Below are 23,196 nucleotides of genomic sequence, written 5' to 3' on the forward strand. Positions count from 1 at the left end.
TATCTAATTGATGTGTATACAATTACTTGACCTTGTGTTATATTTCTGTTTGTGCTCTGAAAACCACACTGATTCTGACTAACTACTTCAGTTCCAGTGTACTGCCACAGAATAGGCGAAAAGCTCAGTTCAGATATAATTTTTCACCCCACCCATTGTATAAGACTGGTTGTGTTGTTGATACGGTATATTATTTCATGGTCGAGAAACATTCCCCCCAAAACATTTTACTCAACTGCTTTACCCACTCCAGACAGCAGATGGCGATATGTGTCTTTCAGGCCATGCTGCTACTGTGACGTATAATCTAGTGGACGGAACGCTTCTTCATCAACTGCAGCCACCTCGGTAGCTCGCTAGACAACAAAGTCTGAACATTCAAGTTCTTTGGGACAATTTCGTTGTTTATATGCCGCTATGTTTTAAAAACACTTCTACGCGTAAAAAGAACACACTCAGTTACCCCATTTAATGTCATATTGACGTTGTTATTCAGCTAATGCTAACTAGCTAGCTAACATCCCCGACCATGAGTTTACTAAGCTCCCCCCCTGCTAAAGAGGAGGTCTGTTGGATGGAGAAAGGAACTCTCTTAAAAGAGGAGGAAGAGGAGGCTGTACCAGTGAAAGAAAAAGAGGAAGAAGCTTACAGAGTGAAAGAAGAAGAGGATGATGTTACTGTGAAAGAAGAGGAGGATGGAGTTTTGGGGGTTGAAGAGGGGGAGATGACTGTCGCAGTGAAAGAAGAGGAAGACTGTTTTGGCGTGACGGAGATGACTGTCGCAGTGAAAGAAGAGGAAGACTGTTTTGGTGTGACGGAGATGACTGTCGCAGTGAAAGAAGAGGAAGACTGTTTTGGCGTGACGGAGATGACTGTCGCAGTGAAAGAAGAGGAAGACTGTTTTGGCGTGACGGAGATGACGGTCACATTGGAAGAAGAGGAAGATAAGGCTGGAGATCTGATGAACACTGGCACAGACAGTAAGTACCATGTTAAACAGCGGTGTTTTTTGTTGTTGTAGCGCTCCTGTCAATATTTAGTGAGGACGCGCAACCATAGAATTACAATGCTGAACCAACCAACCAAAACTATGAATCAATTTTAGCAGCACCCAATCACATCAGACCTTATACCTTCCATTCCGTCCAGCCCTGGACTAAACTAGCTAGTCATTCCACATGACGTAAAGCTTCCACTCAACATTCCATAGCAGTCTGAGATGGGGCTACACATTTTTTTGTGTGTAATAAGTCAAGGGTTGTGAATACTTTCTGAAGGCATTGTATGTAGTTTGTAGTTTCAGCGGGTCATTATCAACTGGGCAGACAATGGTTGTAAATTATTTAGCATAGGCCCTTAGTGGAGCAGCGGTCTAAGGCATTGCAGTGCTTGAGGCATCACTAGAGCCCGGGTTCGATCTCAGGCTGTGTCACCGGGGGACCCATGACGACGGCGCACAATTGGCCCAGCGTCGTCCGGGTTAGGGGAGAGTTTGGCCAGCCAGGATTTTCTTGTCCCATGGTGCTCTAGCGACTCCTTATGATTGAGCTAATCATGTAAATGTAGTGGCTCTGGATAAGAGTGTCTGCTAAATGATTCACAACTGTAGTGGCTCTGGATAAGAGTGTCTGCTAAATGATTCACTACTGTAGTGGCTCTGGATAAGAGTGTCTGCTAAATGATTCACTACTGTAGTGGCTCTGGATAAGAGTGTCTGCTAAATGATTCACTACTGTAGTGGCTCTGGATAAGAGTGTCTGCTGGATAAGAGTGTCTGCTAAATGATTCACTACTGTAGTGGCTCTGGATTCAAGAGTGTAAGAGTGTCTAAATGATTCACTACTGTAGTGGCTCTGGATAAGAGTGTCTGCTAAATGATTCACTACTGTAGTGGCTCTGGATAAGAGTGTCTGCTAAATGATTCACTACTGTAGTGGCTCTGGATAAGAGTGTCTGCTAAATGATTCACTACTGTAGTGGCTCTGGATAAGAGTGTCTGCTAAATGATTCACTACTGTAGTGGCTCTGGATAAGAGTGTCTGCTAAATGATTCACTACTGTAGTGGCTCTGGATAAGAGTGTCTGCTAAATGATTCACTACTGTAGTGGCTCTGGATAAGAGTGTCTGCTAAATCACTCAAATGTAAATGTAAAATTGAGTGGATGTCCTTTGGGTGGTGGACCATTCTTGATATTGGAAATTGTTTAGCATGACAAACCCAGCACCGTTGCAGTTCTGGCCTCAGGTTATTGAGGGGCCCAGTCTAAATTAAACCTCATAGGAAGACAGTTTTATAATGTGGCGATTTCTTTAAGGTCTTTGTTTAGTATTTAACTAAATGCTCTGTCTTTGGCAGGAGAGAGACCAGACTCTTACTCTGACAGCGGGAAGAGTCCTTCAGGGGAACCAGACCCAGAGACGTCCAAACCAGCAAGACCACACCACTGCTCCCACTGTGGAAAGAGTTTTACTAAGTCACGGAACCTAAAAGAGCATGAGAGGACACACACAGGAGAAAATGCTTTTCATTGCTCCCAGTGTGAAAAGAGTTTTAAAGAGTTAGAGAACCTGAAAATACACAAGAGAACGCACTCTGAAGAGAAGCCTTACCACTGCTCCCAATGTGGAATGACATTTAGGTGGTTACAAGGCCTGAAAAGGCATGAGAGAATACACACAGGAGAAAAGCCCTACCGCTGTTCCCACTGTGGAAATAGTTTTAGGTGGTTAGAAGGCCTGAAAAGGCATGAGAGAATACACACAGGAGAAAATCCCTACCAATGCTCCCACTGTGGAAGGAGTTTTACTCAGTTAGCGAGCCTGAAATCACATCAGAGGATACATACACAGGAGGAGAAGACATACCACTGCTCTAATTGTGGAAAGACATTTTCCCGGGCAGAGGACCTGAAATCACATGAGAGAATAGAGAGGCTGTGTTCTGACTTATGTTTTTGACCTGAGAATTTGTGTTTTTGTTCATGCCAAATGAAATCATGTTGTTTAAATGAAATCACTCTAAAAAAAATAGGCCTGTTTTTTCATCTCGAGACATGATCATGTCTAAAATCAGATTAAATATTTGTAGATGTGTATTTTGTTTTCTTTGAGCTTTGATTAATTTGATACAGTATAAACCCTCTGTTGTTCATTATATTATTTTGATATTGCTAAAATATAAATGATATAAGTAGTTACATAGCCTTGCACATGGCATATCTTGTCCAAAATGGCTCATAGTAACAGGAACCTATTTCCTGTTTCTGTAGTCATCAAATCAAATGTATTTATATAGCCCTTCGTACATCAGCTGATATCTCAAAGTGCTGTACAGAAACCCAGCCTAAAACCCCAAACAGCAAGCAATGCAGGTGTAGAAGCACGGTGGCTAGGAAAAACTCCCTAGAAAGGCCAAAACCTAGGAAGAAACCTAGAGAGGAACCAGGCTATGTGGGGTGGCCAGTCCTCTTCTGGCTGTGCCGGGTGGAGATTATAACAGAACATGGCCAAGATGTTCAAATGTTCATAAATGACCAGCATGGTCGAATAATAATAAGGCAGAACAGTTGAAACTGGAACAGCAGCACGGCCAGGTGGACTGGGGACAGCAAGGAGTCATCATGTCAGGTAGTCCTGAGGCATGGTCCTAGGGCTCAGGTCCTCCGAGAGAGAGAAAGAAAGAGAATTAGAGAGAGGATACTTAAATTCACACAGGACACCTAATAGGACAGGAGAAGTACAACCCAAGGGGGGGCGCCAACCCAGACAGGAAGATCACATCAGTGATTCAACCCACTCAAGTGATGTAGTGTGAGAAGAAGCCTATTTCCTGTTCCTGTAGTGTGAGGAAACTTGATGTACAAGTACTTCCCCTGGACAGGACTCTAGTCTATACAGTACCACAGTATAGTAACAGGACTCTAGTCTATACAGTACCACAGTATAGTAACAGGACTCTAGTCTATACAGTACCACAGTATAGTATACACATCTCACAGGACTCACAGTACTGAGATGTAGTCTATACAGTACCGCATCTCCTGTTTCTGTTGTGTGAGGCAGCTTGATGTACATTACCAGTCAAAAGTTTAAGAACACCTACTCATTCAAGGGTTTTTCTTTATTTTTACTATTTTCTACATTCTAGAATAATAGTGAAGACATCAAAACTATGAAATAACACATATGGAATCATGTAGTAACCAAAAACGTGCTGAACAAATCAAAAAACGTTATATTTTGGATTCTTCAAAGTAGACGCCCATTGCATTGCCCTCATGCGGCAATGTTTGCAAACACAGCAAGGTGTTTTAAACATCTACATAAAGAGGGCTTTGCGTTTGCGTCACAAATCACCTAGCAACCGCACCAGGCGCCATGTTGGAACACCAGTCAGTCTGTTAGAAGTCCTCCAATCATGACTGGCTGCGTTTCGACTATCACCGGAAAACTTCGGGAAGACTGGAAGGACCCCAGAGAACGTAGGCAGTGGGAGAACCTATTCAAGTAAGTAAATATAATATGGAAAATGTTAGCTTGCATACAAAATTCCTATAGCTAATTCAAATGAGCTGCTGGCGTATTGTTCTCTAGTGTTCTAGTGTTCTGACAAACGGAGGGGAAAACAAACAAATGGACAACTAGTCAAAAAGCTCAAACCAAGTTTATTTACCCACCGAGGAACATAGAATTACACTCTTCTTCCAGCTGGACCTTTAGCCTCCTTGCACCTCTGGACAGCTCTGTTGCTAGTCAGGAACTTAAGTGGTGACTGTTCCTTCTCACTTCGTCTGACCTCGGCCCACATTCCTCACCCTAATCCACGGCTATACAACCGTATCAGTGACTGAAACAATGACCGTTGTCCTTCTCCTCTCCATAGGATACATGAGATTTGACAGGACTGAAATGACTGCAAAACTTAATGAAGAACTTGTTGATGAATAGGTATATGAGAAACGAGACCAAGTTGCGACTCTGGACAAAGCGGATACGGTATAGTATAGGCCGTTTATTCAAGAGTAATGATATCTGGCAATTCGTGCGGCACGGCCCCGTTTCGTCAAGTTCTTATGCGAACTATTGGAAAAAGAGAGCGGACACATATCGGACAGTTCATTTTATACATTGAAATGACGTAGGTAGATTCTGGTAGTCCTGGCTTCTGGTAGGTTGCTTGTAGATGATAGACAGTCTCCTCCAGCCTGGTGTCAGTATCCCATTGGTTCTCGACAGAGTTCTTTGTCTTTGGAGCCCATCCAGAAGGGGAGGGGCTGCGTGTGTGTAGGTGTGTGCGTTCCTGTCTTGGCAAGTCTGTGTGTCTTTGCAGTGAGTGTGTGTGTGAGAGATATCCTGTATGGCCCTACCATGTTTTACTGTGAAAATACGTTGCTATGTGTTGTCTCAGTTATAGCAATGTAATAGCAGTAAGCTGGTCATTTGCATAGGAAATAGCACTTCATTACAAACTGCAGTTATTTTCAGAATGGGTGGCAAGGAATAAGTTAGTACTAAATTTTTCAAAAACTAAAATCGTATTTGGGACAAATCATTCACTAAACCCTAAACCTCAACTAAATATTGTAATGAATAATGTACAACAGTAGCTGTGGAAGTCTGTCCATAACAAATTAATGCTCTGACTTCTCAACAGCACTATAAACAAGGCAGGTCCTACAGGCCCTAGTTTCTACCTTCTTAAACAACACTATCAACAAGGCAGGTCCTACAGGCCCTAGTTTCTACCTTCTTAACAACACTATCAACAAGGCAGGTCCTACAGGCCCTAGTTTCTACCTTCTTAAACAACACTATAAACAAGGTAGGTCCTACAGGCCCTAGTTTCTACCTTCTTAACAACACTATCAACAAGGCAGGTCCTACAGGGCCTAGTTTCTACCTTCTTAACAACACTATCAACAAGGCATGTCCTACAGGCCCTAGTTTTGTCGCACCTTGACTCCTGTTCAGTCTTGTGGTCAGGTGCCACAAAAAAGGACTTTTGAAAATTGCAATTGGCTCAGAACAGAGCAGCACGGCTGGCCTTTGGATGAACACAGAGAGCTGATATTAATACTATACATGTCAATCTCTCCTGGCTCAAAGTGGAGGAGAGATCAACTTCATCACTACTTGTATTTATGAGAGGTATTGACAAGTTTAAAGCACAGAGCTGTCTGTTTGAACTACTGGCACACAGCTCAGACACCCACCCATACCCCACAAGACATGCCACAAGAGGTCTCTTCACAGTTCCCAAGTCCCGAACAGACTATGGGAGGCGCACAGTACTACATAGAGCCATGACTACATGGAACTACAGTATATTTCACATCAGGTAAGTCATGTAAGCAGTAAAATAATATTTTTTTTAAACTGATGAAAATACACCATATTTAACAGTGGGGACTGTGAAAAGAGACACATGCATACACAATAACATACACACTATATACACAAACACATGGATTTTGTGTTGTAGTGTAGTAGCCAGAGGGCACACACTTAGTGTGTTGTGAAATCTGTAATGAATGTATTGTTTAAAAAAAAAAAATGGTATAACTGCCTTAATTTTTGCTGGACCCCAAGATAAGAGTCGTTTCTACCTTGGCAGAACTAATGGCGATCCTTAATAAATACACATGGACGTGGCATTGTAAATATGTGGCGGTGGAGTGGTGGCCTGAGGGAACAACGCTGAATGTGTTGCGTCATGAAATGGAACTGTCTTATGTTGCTGGAACCCAGGAAGTGTTGCCTTGGTAACAGCTAATAGGGTTCCGTAATAAATACAAGATGCTGATATAAGAAGGATTTTTATCAAATTCATTTTGACATTGACTGTGTGTGTGTGTGTATATGCTAATTTATCTTAGCTTAAGGACAATACCAGGTGCAAACTGCCAGCCGTCATATACAGCATGGTGTTCATGTCGTGGGTGTAGGAGTGAACCTATACAGTAAGTAAATACCTTTGGGAAATGTTAAACGCTGTATTGTGAGCTAGCTATCTGCAGCAGGCCACAGTGTGTAGGCTAATGAGCTGCTTGTTAGCTAGCTATCTGCAGCAGGCCACAGTGTGTAGGCTAATGAGCTGCTTGTTAGCTAGCTATCTGCAGCAGGCCACAGTGTGTAGACTAATGAGCTGCTTGTTAGCTAGCTATCTGCAGCAGGCCACAGTGTGTAGCTAATGAGCTGCTTGTTAGCTAGCTATCTGCAGCAGGCCACAGTGTGTAGCTGCTAATGAGCTGCTTGTTAGCTAGCTATCTGCAGCAGGCCACTAGTGTGTAGGCTAATGAGCTGCTTGTTAGCTAGCTATCTGCAGCAGGCCACTGCTTGTTGCTATCTGCAGCAGGCCACAGGCTAATGAGCTGCTTGTTAGCTAGCTATCTGCAGCAGGCCACAGTGTGTAGGCTAATGAGCTGCTTGTTAGCTAGCTATCTGCAGCAGGCCACAGTGTGTAGGCTAATGAGCTGCTTGTTAGCTAGCTATCTGCAGCAGGCCACAGTGTGTAGGCTAATGAGCTGCTTGTTAGCTAGCTATCTAGTCAACTATACATACTATAGCTAAGTGAAATATCATCAACTAGTTAACTTCATATTAGCTTCTTATTTTGATGTAGGCCTATTTATCATTGTAAATTAAAAACTCATTCTCCAAATAACAGCAATGGAAGCAGGGTGAAAGGATGTTCTGCTCCAGCTGTCAGCAAAGGGAGTATTGGTACTAGTTAGACAGGGTAAAGGGAGTATTGGTACTAGTTAGACAGGGTAAACTGAGTATTGGTACTAGTTAGACAGGGTAAAGGGAGTATTGGTACTAGTTAGACAGGGCAAAGGGAGTATTGGTACTAGTTAGACAGGGTAAAGGGAGTATTGGTACTAAACTAAAGGGAGTATTGGTACTAGTTAGACAGGGTAAAGGGAGTATTGGTACTCGTTAGATAGGGCAAAGGGAGTATTGGTACTAGTTAGACAGGGTAAAGGGAGTATTGGTACTAGTTAGACAGGGCAAAGGGAGTATTGGTACTAGTTAGACAGGGTAAAGGGAGTATTGGTACTAGTTAGACAGGGTAAAGGGAGTATTGGTACTAGTTAGACAGGGTAAAGGAGTATTGGTACTAGTTAGATAGGGCAAACTAGTTAGACAGGGTAAAGGGAGTATTGGTACTAGTTAGACAGGGTAAAGGGAGTATTGGTACTAGTTAGACAGGGTAAAGGGAGTATTGGTACTAGTTAGGGTAAAAGGGTAAAGAGAGTATTGGTACTAGTTAGACAGGGTAAAGGGAGTATTGGTACTAGTTAGACAGGGTAAAGGGAGTATTGGTACTAGTTAGACAGGGTAAAGGGAGTATTGGTACTAGTTAGACAGGGTAAACTGAGTATTGGTACTAGTTAGACAGGGTAACGGGAGTATTGGTACTAGTTAGACAGGGTAAACTGAGTATTGGTACTAGTTAGACAGGGTAAAGGGAGTATTGGTACTAGTTAGACAGGGTAAAGGGAGTATTGGTACTAGTTAGACAGGGTAAACTGAGTATTGGTACTAGTTAGACAGGGTAAAGGGAGTATTGGTACTAGTTAGACAGGGTAAAGGGAGTATTGGTACTAGTTAGACAGGGTAAACTGAGTATTGGTACTAGTTAGACAGGGTAACGGGAGTATTGGTACTAGTTAGACAGGGTAAACTGAGTATTGGTACTAGTTAGACAGGGTAAAGGGAGTATTGGTACTAGTTAGACAGGGTAAAGGGAGTATTGGTACTAGTTAGACAGGGTAAACTGAGTATTGGTACTAGTTAGACAGGGTAAAGGGAGTATTGGTACTAGTTAGACAGGGTAAAGGGAGTATTGGTACTAGTTAGACAGGGTAAAGGGAGTATTGGTACTAGTTAGACAGGGTAAAGGGAGTATTGGTACTAGTTAGACAGGGTAAACTGAGTATTGGTACTAGTTAGACAGGGTAACGGGAGTATTGGTACTAGTTAGACAGGGTAAACTGAGTATTGGTACTAGTTAGACAGGGTAAAGGGAGTATTGGTACTAGTTAGACAGGGTAAAGGGAGTATTGGTACTAGTTAGACAGGGTAAACTGAGTATTGGTACTAGTTAGAAAGGGTAAAGAGAGTATTGGTACTAGTTAGTGTTATATAAATATTCATACACATAACTCATATATTATACAGCGCTAAGCTAAACCGCCTGACTCAAGTCATCTTACGTACCCTTGCTAAAGCAGGAACTAGCTCACACAGCCAGCAATAAAACTACCCCCCTAAAACCATCCCCTCAGCTTGGTTGTCTCCCGACCCCAGGAAACAAAGACATTCCATCGCATGAACACATACACCCAGCCATAAAAACTGCCCCTCTACCTCACGAACCCCTGACACAAACATCTCCTAGTATAAACACATCTCCCCCCTCTACTGGTCGGGGGCTCAGAGAACAAGACTCTGTTCTGTACCAATGGGGCTCATGCTCTGGATTAGAGCAGGTCCGCCACCAACTTTTTGGGACCAATCAGAAGACAAAAATGACAAGACTCTACCTACTTTATTCTATGTATAAAAATGAATGTAACCTTTGTATAAGGTCTCTTTTTCACCTGACTCCTTGCCGAGTTATATGAACTAGATCCGTGCACGTAAAACTGCGGGACAAGATATCTTTGACTCATTAAAACTGTCTATTGTTACAACTGAAATCCACTCTGTCCAGCGTCCATGATTTGGTCCCAACTCTCCAATATATCAAACACCAATCATAACATTAGACAGGGTAAAGAGAGTATTGGTACTAGTTAGACAGGGTAAAGAGAGTATTGGTACTAGTTAGACAGGGTAAAGAGAGTATTGGTACTAGTTAGACAGGGTAAAGAGAGTATTAGTACTAGTTAGATAGGGTAAAGGGAGTATTGGTACTAGTTAGACAGGGTAAAGGGAGTATTGGTACTAGTTAGACAGGGCAAAGGGAGTATTGGTACTAGTTAGACAGGGTAAAGGGAGTATTGGTACTAGTTAGACAGGGCAAAGGGAGTATTGGTACTAGTTAGACAGGGTAAAGGGAGTATTGGTACTAGTTAGACAGGGTAAAGGGAGTATTGGTACTAGTTAGACAGGGTAAAGGGAGTATTGGTACTAGTTAGACAGGGTAAAGGGAATATTGGTACTAGTTAGACAGGGTAAAGGGAATATTGGTACTAGTTAGACAGGGCAAAGGGAGTATTGGTACTAGTTGGACAGGGCAAAGGGAGTATTGGTACTAGTTAGACATAGTTAGACAGGGTAAAGGGAGTATTGGTACTAGTTAGACAGGGTAAAGGGAGTATTGGTACTAAATAAATTAAGACCAAAAAGCATTTATTTTTTATTTTTTTATTATTATTTTATTACAAAGAAGAAAATAAATGACAAAGATTAGATTATACGTCATGCTAGAAACGTCGCCATCTGTTGTCTGGAGTGGGTAACGCAGTTGAGGAAAACATTTGATTTTCAGACAAAGTTTCTTTCAAAAGTTTAATATTATATTGAGACTTACAAAGAGAAGCTTTGGTTCATCAATGAACTTTTGATGAGTGAGAATTTTTATATAAACTTCACATCTGTATTCTATGCAAATTCTGATTCATTCAGTCAACAGATAATATCAAAATAAACAACTCTATACTGCTTCTACATAGTGGAATAACATTGATGGGAACATTTATATTTTTCATGTCAACAACTTATCAATGTTGTTATAAAAACGCCATCACATTTTCATCGTCCTTTATCTTGACGACTAGTAAACATATTAACTCAATGAAACAAAACGACTCAATTAAAGAGGTTTCAAAGTTCAAAATACAAATTGTGTTTAATCTGATTTTAGATCAGGTCTCCAGATAAACATTTTTTTTTTTAAAGTTGGCATATTTTTAATGATTTCATATAAACAATATGATTTCATTTGGCATGGAACAAAAACACTAATTCTCAGTCAAAAACTTAAGTCAGAACACAGCCTCTCTATTCTCTCATGTGATTTCAGGTCCTCTGACTGGGAAAATGTCTTTCCACACTGAGAGCAGTGGTATGTCTTCTCCTCCTGTGTATGTATTCTTTCATGCTTATTCAGATGTCTTAACCGGTTAAATGTCTTTCCACACAGGGAGCAGTAGTACGTCTTATCCCCTCCTGTGTGTGTCCTGTCATGCCTATTCAGGGCCCCTAACTTGGTAAAAGTCTTTCCGCACAGGGAGCATTGGTAGGGCTTTTCTTGTGTGTGTTTTGTCTCATGCTCTTTTAGGTTCCCTAAGCGGGTAAAATTCTTTCCACAAAGGGAGCATTGGAAAGGTTTTCCCCCTGTGTGTATCTTCTCATGCTCCTTCAGGGCCCCTAACTTGGTAAAACTCTTTCCGCACAGGGAGCATTGGAAAGGCTTTTCCCCTGTGTGTATCTTCTCATGCTCCTTCAGCCTCCCTAACTGGGTAAAACGCTTTCCACACTGGGAACATTGGAAAGGTTTTTCCCCTGTGTGTGAACTCTCATGGGTTTTCAGGCTCCCTAACCAGGCGAAAGTCAATCCACACTGGGAACAGTGGAACGGTTTCTCTCCAGAGTGTATTCTCTTATGCTCCCTTAGGCTCCCTAACCAGGTAAATCTCTTTCCACACTGGGAACATTGGAAAGGCTTTTCTCCTGTGTGCTTTCTCTCGTGCTGTTTTAGGTACCCTAACCAACTAAAACTCTTTCCACAGTGGGAGCAGTGATGTCGTCTCGCTGGTTTGGGCGTCTCTGGGTCTGGTTCCCCTGAAGGACTCTTCCTGCTGTCAGAGTGGGAGTCTGGTCTCTCTGAAGGACTCTTCCTGCTGTCAGAGTGGGAGTCTGGTCTCTCTCCTGCCAAAGACAGACAGATTATTTTAGTTAAACAGAGAGACCTGAATGAAATCTCCAAATGATAAAACGGTCTTCCTATGAGGTTTAATCCAGACTAGATCCCTCAATAAAATAGTGTCTGTAGTGCTTTGTCGGCCAATAAAACACTTTTCAACTGGACCATTGTGAAGCAGTATTAGACCTAATGGATAAATAGACTAGTCAGTATAGGATACATGTATTAGACTAGTCAGTATAGGATACATGTAATAGACTAGTCAGTATAGGATACATGTATTAGACCTAATGGATAAATAGACTAGTCAGTATAGAATACATGTAATAGACCTAATAGATAAATAGACTAGTCAGTATAGGATACATGTAATAGACTAGTCAGTATAGGATACATGTATTAGACCTAATGGATAAATAGACTGGTATAGGATAAATAGACTAGTCAGTATAGGTCATGTATTAGACCTATGGGATACAGTATAGGATACATGTATTAGACCTAATGGATAAATAGACTAGTCAGTATAGGATACATGTATTAGACCTAATGGATAAATAGACTAGTCAGTATAGGATACATGTATTAGACCTAATAGATAAATAGACTAGTCAGTATAGGAACTAGTCAGTATAGGATACATGTAATAGACTAGTCAGTATAGGATACATGTATTAGACCTAATGGATAAATAGACTAGTCAGTATAGGATACATGTAATAGACTAGTCAGTATAGGATACATGTAATAGAATCAGTATAGGATACATGTAATAGACTAGTCAGTATAGGATACATGTAATAGACTAGTCAGTATAGGATACATGTAATAGACTAGTAATAGGATACATGTAATAGACTAGTCAGTATAGGATACATGTATTAGACTAGTCAGTATAGGATACATGGATTAGACTAGTCAGTATAGAATACATGTATTAGACCTAATAGATAAATAGACTAGTCAGTATAGGATACATGTATTAGACCTAATGGATAAATAGACTAGTCAGTATAGGATACATGTATTAGACCTAATAGATAAATAGACTAGTCAGTATAGGATACATGGATTAGACTAGTCAGTATAGGATACATGTAATAGACCTAATGGATAAATAGACTAGTCAGTATAGGATACATGTATTAGACCTAATGGATAAATAGACTAGTCAGTATAGGATACATGTATTAGACCTAATAGATAAATAGACTAGTAGTATAGGATACATGTAATAGACTAGTCAGTATAGGATACATGTATTAGACCTAATAGATAAATAGACTGTCAGTATAGACATGTAATAGACTAGTCAGTATATACATGTATTAGACCTAATGGATAATAGACTGTAGTATAGGATACATGTAATAGACTAGTCAGTATAGGATACATGTATTAGACCTAATAGATAAATAGACTAGTCAGTATATACATGTATTAGACCTAATGGATAAATAGACTAGTGTATAGGATACATGTAATAGACTAGTCAGTATAGGATACATGTATTAGACCTAATGGATAACTAGACTAGTCAGTATAGGATACAGTAATAGACTAGTCAGTATAGGATACATGTATTAGACCTAATGGATAAATAGACTAGTCAGTATAGGATACATGTAATAGACTAGTCAGTATAGGATACATGTAATAGACTAGTCAGTATAGGATACATGTATTAGACCTAATGGGTAAATAGACTAGTGTATAGGATACATGTAATAGACTAGTCAGTATAGGATACATGTATTAGACCTAATGGATAAATAGACTAGTCAGTATAGGATACATGTAATAGACTAGTCCATGTATTAGACCTAATGGGTAAATAGATAGTCAGTATAGGATACATGTAATGACTAGTCCAGTTAGACTAGTCAGTATAGGATACATGTATTCCACTAGTCAGTATAGGACTGTAGACCTAATGGATAAATGACTAGTCAGTATAGGATCCAGTCAGTATAGGATACATGTTAGACTAGTCAGTATAGGATACATGTATTAGTTATAGGATACATGTATTAGACCTAATGGGTAAATGACTAGTCAGTTAGGATACATGTAATAGACTAGTCAGTATAGGATACATGTAATAGATAGTCAGTATAGGATACATGTATTAGACCTAATGGATAAATAGACTGTATAGGATACATGTATTAGACCTAATGGATAAATAGACTAGTCAGTATAGGATACATGTAATAGACTAAGTATAGGATACAGTAATAGACTAGTCAGTATAGGATACATGTAAGAGACTACAGTATAGACTACATACTTAATGAGTATATTCTAAATACTATTAGTTAATTGTAGTCCTAAGGTTTTGAGTATATACTACATACTATTAGTTAATTGTAGTATACTGTAACTACATACTATTAGTTAATTGTAGTATACTGTAACTACACAATGAGTATATACTACATACTATTAGTTAATTGTAGTATACTGTAACTACATACTATTAGTTAATTGTAGTATACTGTAACTACATAATGAGTATATACTACATACTATTAGTTAATTGTAGTAGACTGTAACTACATAGTTAATGAGTATACTACATACTATTAGTTAATTGTAGTAGACTGTAACTACATACTTAATGAGTATATACTACTAACTATTAGTTCATTGTAGTAGACTGTAATTACATACTTAATGAGTATATACTACATACTATTAGTTAATTGTAGTAGACTGTAACTACATAGTTAATAGTATATACTACATACTATTAGTTAATTGTAGTAGACTGTAACTACATACTTAATGAGTATATACTACTAACTATTAGTTCATTGTAGTAGACTGTAATTACATACTTAATGAGTATATACTACATACTATTAGTTATTTGTAGTAGACTAACTACATACTTAATGAGTATATACTATACAATTAGTTATTTGTAGTAGATAACTACATACTATTAGTTATTGTTAGACTAACTACATACTATTAGTTATTTGTAGTATACTGTAACTACATACTTAATGAGTATATACTACATACTATTAATTATTTGTAGTATACTGTAACTACATACTTAATGAGTATATACTACATACTATTAGTTATTTGTAGTATACTGTAACTACATACTTAATGAGTATATACTACATACTATTAGTTAATTGTAGTATACTGTAACTACATACTATTAGTTAATTGTAGTAGACTGTAACTACATACTTGAGTATATACTATTAGTTCATTTTAGGATACTCTAAACGAACTGTTTCCTTTCAGATGAGCATACTAGAGCTTTTCCCATCTATCGGAAGTTGATGCTGTTGCTATGCAACCTCTTGCTAGCTAGTTAGCATAACACAACTAGTTAGACATTTTACGACTTCAATTATGCTTCTTTGCCAACATTTACTGACAGCAGGCCATATTCAATGGGTGTTGAGCATTCGAGCTGTATCACCACCTGGTACGGCAGCTGCACCGCCCACAACCGCAGGGGCCCACAACCACCGCCCATAACCGCAGAGCACCACCCCCAACCGCAGGGCACCGCCCACAACCGCAGGGCTCCACCCACAACCGCAGGGCACCGCCCCAACCGCAGGGCTCCACCCACAGGCACCGCCCACAACCGCAGGGCTCCACCCACAACCGCAGGGCTCCACCCACAACCGCGGGGCTCCGCCCACAACCGCAGGGCTCCTAATAGTTAGTAGTATATACTCATTAAGTATGTAGTTACAGTCTACTACAATTAACTAATAGTATGTAGTTACAGTCTACTACAATTAACTAATAGTATGTAGTTAGTCTACTACAATTAACTAATAGTATGTCGTATAGACTCATTATGTATGTCGTTACAGTCTACTACAATTAACTAATAGTATGTAGTTACAGTCTACTACAATTAACTAATAGTATGTAGTTAGTCTACTACAATTAACTAATAGTATGTCGTATAGACTCATTATGTATGTCGTTACCGTCTACTACAATTAACTAATAGTATGTAGTATATACTCATTATGTATGTCGTTACAGTATGTTAACATGGGTATTCAAACACAGCTATTGTATAATATTCTGCAATTGATTTGTAATGCCATTATATTAAAGGCGAAACATACCTACATTTATGAATTGTTTGAAACCAAGCTACGGTGTCTGAATACTGTATCCTATACTGACTAGTCTATTTATCTATTAGGTCTAATACATGTATCCTATACTGACTAGTCTATTTATCCATTAGGTCTAATATATGTATCCTATACTGACTAGTCTAGTTATCTATTAGGTCTAATACATGTATCCTATACTGACTAGTCTAATACAGGTATCCTATACTGACTAGTCTATTACATGTATCCTATACTGACTAGTCTCTTACATGTATCCTATACTGACTAGTCTATTACATGTATCCTATACTGACTAGTCTATTTATCCATTAGGTCTAATATATGTATCCTATACTGACTAGTCTAATACAGGTATCCTATACTGACTAGTCTAGTTATCTATTAGGTCTAATACATGTATCCTATACTGACTAGTCTAATACAGGTATCCTATACTGACTAGTCTATTACATGTATCCTATACTGACTAGTCTCTTACATGTATCCTATACTGACTAGTCTAATACATGTATCCTATACTGACTAGTCTAATACATGTATCCTATAAAAAATAACTTATTTAGCCAAATATGTAAAAAGAAATAACCTACGTAAAGACAACAAATAAAAACATTGCAGCCTGCAGTTAGAAAATATCCTGATAAAAATAAATCTCCTATAAATCACATTGGCTACACATGGCCTGTCTGCTAGGAACTGGAAACATTGGCTACACATGGCCTGTCTGCTAGGAACTGGAAACATTGGCTACACATGGCCTGTCTGCTAGGAACTGGAAACATTGGCTACACATGGCCTGTCTGCTAGGAACTGGAGACATTGGATTAACTTGGTCTGGCCCAGAAGCTGGTGCTAGTGAACTCACAACATTGTATTAAATATTCTGGTCCGTCAGAGTTTCCTGCTCCAGTGAGCTCTGGACAGACAGACACAGCTGAAGGTCATGGGATAATTAGTAATCAGGTAGGGCTTCTTTTTTTTTTTTTTAAAGACTTTTCCATTGAATCAGAGGATGAAAAAAGTAATAAAATAAATAAATCACACAGTGGTTCTCTAAAGGGAGAGAGCAGAAAATATGTTTAAAATCTGCTACGTTGAGGAACTATTGTCATTCTCAATGGATGTAAAAACACACTTTGTTTACTTGCTGTTTGAGGAGAAGAGAATTTTACTTTTTGAAGCTCCACAGTTTATTAGTGGTGGTGAGTTAAAACAATTAGAAATTCTATCAGATCCCCAAAATGGGCACATTTATATCCCTACATTTGAGGGCTAGGTAGTCTATAGGCCTGTTTCTATCAGGTGAGTGTCCTTACTCAAGATTGACAGGAGAGCTCCAAACTAAATTAATAAAATTGACAAAACTCATAAACGGAATGAAAATAAACCAACGTTTGCTTCTCACAAGTGTAGCATAGGTTATAAGCTCTGCAAACAACGTGTCCACTCTGACAACGACACAGGTAATAATATATTGAACGCATTAACAGAAATGACTGGAACCAAACAAACATTGCAGATAATAAATTATGATAATTAACGGTAAATGTAGAACTGGTGATATATGTATTGGGAATTGATAGGTAAATATCCTATAGGTGATATATGTATTGGGGAATTGATAGGTAAATATCCTATAGGTGATATATGTATCGGGGAATTGATAGGTAAATATCCTATAGGTGATATGTATCGGGGAATTGATAGGTAAATATCCTATAGGTGATATATGTATTGGGGAATTGATAGGTAAATATCCTATAGGTGAGAATTGATATGTAAATGTCTTATAGGTGATATAAGTATTGGGGAATTGATAGGGAAATGTCTTATTAGGTGATACCGGTTGACCACCCCCGCGACCTCTGAAATGGATTAGTCCACTCAGACAGGCGTCTAGTGTGACACATTTGTTATCATATATTTGCCACTGCTCAACTAACAAAAATATATTGGTTGACCAACAGCCTATCGACCAAAACAACGGACCAGGGGACTAAATGGGATCAGCCCTAAAAACAACGGACCAGGGGACTAAATGGGATCAGCCCTAAAAACAACGGACCAGGGGACTAAATGGGATCAGCCCTAAAAACAACGGACCAGGGGACTAAATGGGATCAGCCCTAAAAACAACGGACCAGGGGACTAAATGGGATCAGCCCTAAAAACAACAGACCAGGGGACTAAATGGGATCAGCCCTAAAAACAACAGACCAGGGGACTAAATGGGATCAGCCCTAAAAACAACAGACCAGGGGACTAAATGGGATCAGCCCTAAAAACAACAGACCAGGGGACTAAATGGGATCAGCCCTAAAAACAACAGACCAGGGGACTAAATGGGATCAGCCCTAAAAACAACAGACCAGGGGACTAAATGGGATCAGCCCTAAAAACAACAGACGAGGGGACTAAATGGGATCAGCCCTAAAAACAACAGACGAGGGGACTAAATGGGATCAGCCCTAAAAACAACAGACGAGGGGACTAAATGGGATCAGCCCTAAAAACAACAGACGAGGGACTAAATGGGATCAGCCCTAAAAACAACAGACGAGGGGACTAAATGGGATCAGCCCTAAAAACAACAGACAACAGACGAGGGGACTAAATGGGATCAGCCCTAAAAACAACAGACGAGGGGACTAAATGGGATCAGCCCTAAAAACAACAGACGAGGGGACTAAATGGGATCAGCCCTAAAAACAACAGACGAGGGGACTAAATGGGATCAGCCCTAAAAACAACAGACCAGGGGACTAAATGGGATCAGCCCTAAAAACAACAGACCAGGGGACTAAATGGGATCAGCCCTAAAAACAACAGACCAGGGGACTAAATGGGATCAGCCCTAAAAACAACGGACCAGGGACTAAATGGGATCAGCCCTAAAAACAACGGACCAGGGGACTAAATGGGATCAGCCCTAAAAACAACAGACCAGGGGACTAAATGGGATCAGCCCTAAAAACAACAGACCAGGGGACTAAATGGGATCAGCCCTAAAAACAACAGACCCAGGGGACTAAATGGGATCAGCCCTAAAAACAACAGACCAGGGGACTAAATGGGATCAGCCCTAAAAACAACGGACCAGGGGACTAAATGGGATCAGCCCTAAAAACAACGGACCAGGGGACTAAATGGGATCAGCCCTAAAAACAACGGACCAGGGGACTAAATGGGATCAGCCCTAAAAACAACAGACCAGGGGACTAAATGGGATCAGCCCTAAAAACAACAGACCAGGGGACTAAATGGGATCAGCCCTAAAAACAACGGACCAGGGGACTAAATGGGATCAGCCCTAAAAACAACGGACCAGGGGACTAAATGGGATCAGCCCTAAAAACAACAGACCAGGGGACTAAATGGGATCAGCCCTAAAAACAACAGACCAGGGGACTAAATGGGATCAGCCCTAAAAACAACAGACGAGGGGACTAAATGGGATCAGCCCTAAAAACAACAGACGAGGGGACTAAATGGGATCAGCCCTAAAAACAACAGACCAGGGACTAAATGGGATCAGCCCTAAAAACAACAGACCAGGGGACTAAATGGGATCAGCCCTAAAAACAACAGACCAGGGGACTAAATGGGATCAGCCCTAAAAACAACAGACCAGGGGACTAAATGGGATCAGCCCTAAAAACAACGGACCAGGGGACTAAATGGGATCAGCCCTAAAAACAACAGACCAGGGGACTAAATGGGATCAGCCCTAAAAACAACAGACCAGGGACTAAATGGGATCAGCCCTAAAAACAACAGACCCAGGGGACTAAATGGGATCAGCCCTAAAAACAACAGACCAGGGGACTAAATGGGATCAGCCCTAAAAACAACGGACCAGGGGACTAAATGGGATCAGCCCTAAAAACAACGGACCAGGGGACTAAATGGGATCAGCCCTAAAAACAACGGACCAGGGGACTAAATGGGATCAGCCCTAAAAACAACAGACCAGGGGACTAAATGGGATCAGCCCTAAAAACAACAGACCAGGGGACTAAACGGGATCAGCCCTAAAAACAACGGACCAGGGGACTAAATGGGATCAGCCCTAAAAACAACGGACCAGGGGACTAAATGGGATCAGCCCTAAAAACAACAGACCAGGGGACTAAATGGGATCAGCCCTAAAAACAACAGACCAGGGGACTAAATGGGATCAGCCCTAAAAACAACGGACCAGGGGACTAAATGGGATCAGCCCTAAAAACAACGGACCAGGGGACTAAATGGGATCAGCCCTAAAAACAAATACACGTAATAAATACCAAATGTAAATAAATAAATGCAGATCAAACAGTTTACATAACATACAATATTACAAGCAATTTAAGAACAAACACATTCCTCAACAATGAGGTGGAACACTGACTATGAGGAAACTGTCAGGACTACAGACACAGAGAGAGGATGGTAGAACACTGACTATGAGGAAACTGTCCAGACAGTCAGGACTACAGACACAGAGAGAGGATGGTAGAACACTGACTATGAGGAAACTGTCCAGACAGTCAGGACTACAGACACAGAGAGAGGATGGTAGAACACTGACTGAGGAAACTGTCCAGACAGTCAGGACTACAGACACAGAGAGAGGATGGTAGAACACTGACTATGAGGAAACTGTCCAGACAGTCAGGACTACAGACAGAGAGAGGATGGTAGAACACTGACTATGAGGAAACTGTCCAGACAGTCAGGACTACAGACACAGAGAGAGGATGGTAGAACACTGACTATGAGGAAACTGAACTGGTAGAACACAGCCACACTATTCCAGACCGTCAGGACTACAGACACAGAGAGAGGATGGTAGAACACAGCCACACTATTCCAGACCGTCAGGACTACAGACACAGAGAGAGGATGGTAGAACACAGCCACACTATTCCAGACCGTCAGGACTACAGACACAGAGAGAGGATGGTAGAACACAGCCACACTATTCCAGACCGTCAGGACTACAGACACAGAGAGAGGATGGTAGAACACAGCCACACTATTCCAGACCGTCAGGACTACAGACACAGAGAGAGGATGGTAGAACACAGCCACACTATTCCAGACCGTCAGGACTACAGACACAGAGAGAGGATGGTAGAACACAGCCACACTATTCCAGACCGTCAGGACTACAGACACAGAGAGAGGATGGTAGAACACAGCCACACTATTCCAGACCGTCAGGACTACAGACACAGAGAGAGGATGGTAGAACACAGCCACACTATTCCAGACCGTCAGGACTACAGACACAGAGAGAGGATGGTAGAACACAGCCACACTATTCCAGACCGTCAGGACTACAGACACAGAGAGAGGATGGTAGAACACAGCCACACTATTCCAGACCGTCAGGACTACAGACACAGAGAGAGGATGGTAGAACACTGCCACACTATTCCAGACCGTCAGGACTACAGACACAGAGAGAGGATGGTAGAACACAGCCACACTATTCCAGACCGTCAGGACTACAGACACAGAGAGAGGATGGTAGAACACAGCCACACTATTCCAGACCGTCAGGACTACAGACACAGAGAGAGGATGGTAGAACACAGCCACACTATTCCAGACCGTCAGGACTACAGACACAGAGAGAGGATGGTAGAACACTGCCACACTATTCCAGACCGTCAGGACTACAGACACAGAGAGAGGATGGTAGAACACAGCCACACTATTCCAGACCGTCAGGACTACAGACACAGAGAGAGGATGGTAGAACACTGCCACACTATTCCAGACCGTCAGGACTAAAGAGTTATAGCCAACCAGCCACACTATTCCAGACCGATCTGCAGGTTTTAAGTTTATATGATGTTTCCAGCTTAAACGATGGGAAGATAGTTCCTTCTCACTAAATAGACAACAGTGAGTAGCTGTCACGAGTCCGACCGAGGGTGGCTTCCCTTCCCGGTCGGGTGGCGCTCGGCGGTCGTCGTCACCGGCCTATTAGCTGCCACTGATTGTCTTTCCTCCCCCTCCTTGTATGTTTATTGGTAGCACCTGTTTGTGAATGATTAGTTGGGCTTTATTAGACAGCCGGCCGGCCCGCCTGTTTGTTGTGCGGGATTAATTATTGTGACCTTCGGTTCTGTAGTAGAGGAACGTGTTTGTTCCTGGTCGTATATTTCAGTTGTACATTTTTCGTCCCCGTGTTTGGGGCTGTTATTGTTGTGAGCACCCTGTGGTGCGTTGGTGCATTAAAGAGCACAGCATTGCACTCTCTGTCTCCTGCGTCTGACTCCACACCCACGACACCCGGAGCATTACAGTAGCGTTCCTAATTATTATAATAACTAGATGGTCATTTTCCATTACGAAAAATTGTGTCTTTCAGGTCTTTTGAAAGTGTGTTTTTTTTTTTTTTTCCGCAGTGGAAAATGTATATAGTTACACTGTAGTTATATACTATATACATTTTTAAAGAATTTAAAGTCAGAATAGCCTGAACATGTGAAAGATGGTTTGGTGTCTCTAGCTTGAAAGGTATCATGAGTTACATGTATTGTTGGTGGGTATAAAAAAAAGGCAGGATAATGTGGACTCTGAATCATTCAGTGGGTTTCAGATTTTTTTTTAAATGCACAATTTACTTTTGTAAAACATTTAGTGTAAATAAAGTTTGATTTTAGTTGAATAATAATGTAATGATTAGAAAAGCTTTAGGTTATTTGGGGAGAAAAATAGTGATGAGTATTTTTATGGTCGTTGAAGAACCATGTAGAATAGGTTCCTATGGAGACCTACTGATAAACTATTTAGGCTAACGGCGATCACTGAAAAGTACTGTACATTTTTCCTGAAGACAATGTGTTGTTTTCTAGCTTGTTTTAATGTATGTATGGCTGCGATATACATTATAGTAGCGGTAGTGACTGGTTATAGTAGCGGTAGTGACTGGTTATAGTAGCGGTAGTGACTGGTTATAGTAGCGGTAGTGACTGGTTATAGTAGCGGTAGTGACTGGTTATAGTAGCGGTAGTGACTGGTTATAGTAGTGGTAGTGACTGGTTATAGTAATGGTAGTGACTGGTTATTGTAATGGTAGTGTCTGGTTATAGTAGTGGTAGTGTCTGGTTATAGTAGTGGTAGTGTCTGGTTATAGTAGTGGTAGTGTCTGGTTATAGTAGTGGTAGTGTCTGGTTAGTGTCTGGTTATAG

At 40.8% G+C, this 23,196-nt stretch overlaps 2 protein-coding genes across 2 annotated transcripts; one reads left to right on the plus strand and one right to left on the minus strand.

The window, feature by feature from the left end:
* Positions 1-323: 323 nt before the first annotated feature.
* On the plus strand, positions 324-3,103 carry LOC121843326 (zinc finger protein 3-like). Its single transcript, XM_042312938.1, has 2 exons — positions 324-980; positions 2,358-3,103. Exons 1-2 carry the CDS (start codon positions 530-532, stop codon positions 2,957-2,959), a joined length of 1,053 nt encoding a protein of 350 aa, XP_042168872.1. The 5' UTR covers positions 324-529; the 3' UTR covers positions 2,960-3,103.
* Positions 3,104-10,858: 7,755 nt separating this feature from the next.
* Positions 10,859-15,168, minus strand: LOC112239914 (zinc finger protein 239-like). Its single transcript, XM_042312935.1, has 2 exons — positions 15,154-15,168; positions 10,859-11,975 (listed from the first exon to the last, which is right to left on the minus strand). Exons 1-2 carry the CDS (start codon positions 15,166-15,168, stop codon positions 10,983-10,985), a joined length of 1,008 nt encoding a protein of 335 aa, XP_042168869.1. The 3' UTR covers positions 10,859-10,982.
* Between the last annotated feature and the right edge of the window lie 8,028 nt (positions 15,169-23,196).

Source organism: Oncorhynchus tshawytscha, unplaced genomic scaffold (genome assembly GCF_018296145.1).
Source record: "Oncorhynchus tshawytscha isolate Ot180627B unplaced genomic scaffold, Otsh_v2.0 Un_contig_13837_pilon_pilon, whole genome shotgun sequence".
In the NCBI taxonomy this organism is placed as follows: domain Eukaryota; kingdom Metazoa; phylum Chordata; class Actinopteri; order Salmoniformes; family Salmonidae; genus Oncorhynchus; species Oncorhynchus tshawytscha.

Excerpts from the sequence above, each read along its gene's own strand:
- LOC121843326 (XM_042312938.1), top strand. The coding sequence starts at position 530 with ATGAGTTTACTAAGCTCCCCCCCTGCTAAAGAGGAGGTCTGTTGGATG. Across the intron at positions 981-2,357 it reads GATGAACACTGGCACAGACA|GAGAGAGACCAGACTCTTAC; the intron begins GTAAGTACCATG and ends TGTCTTTGGCAG.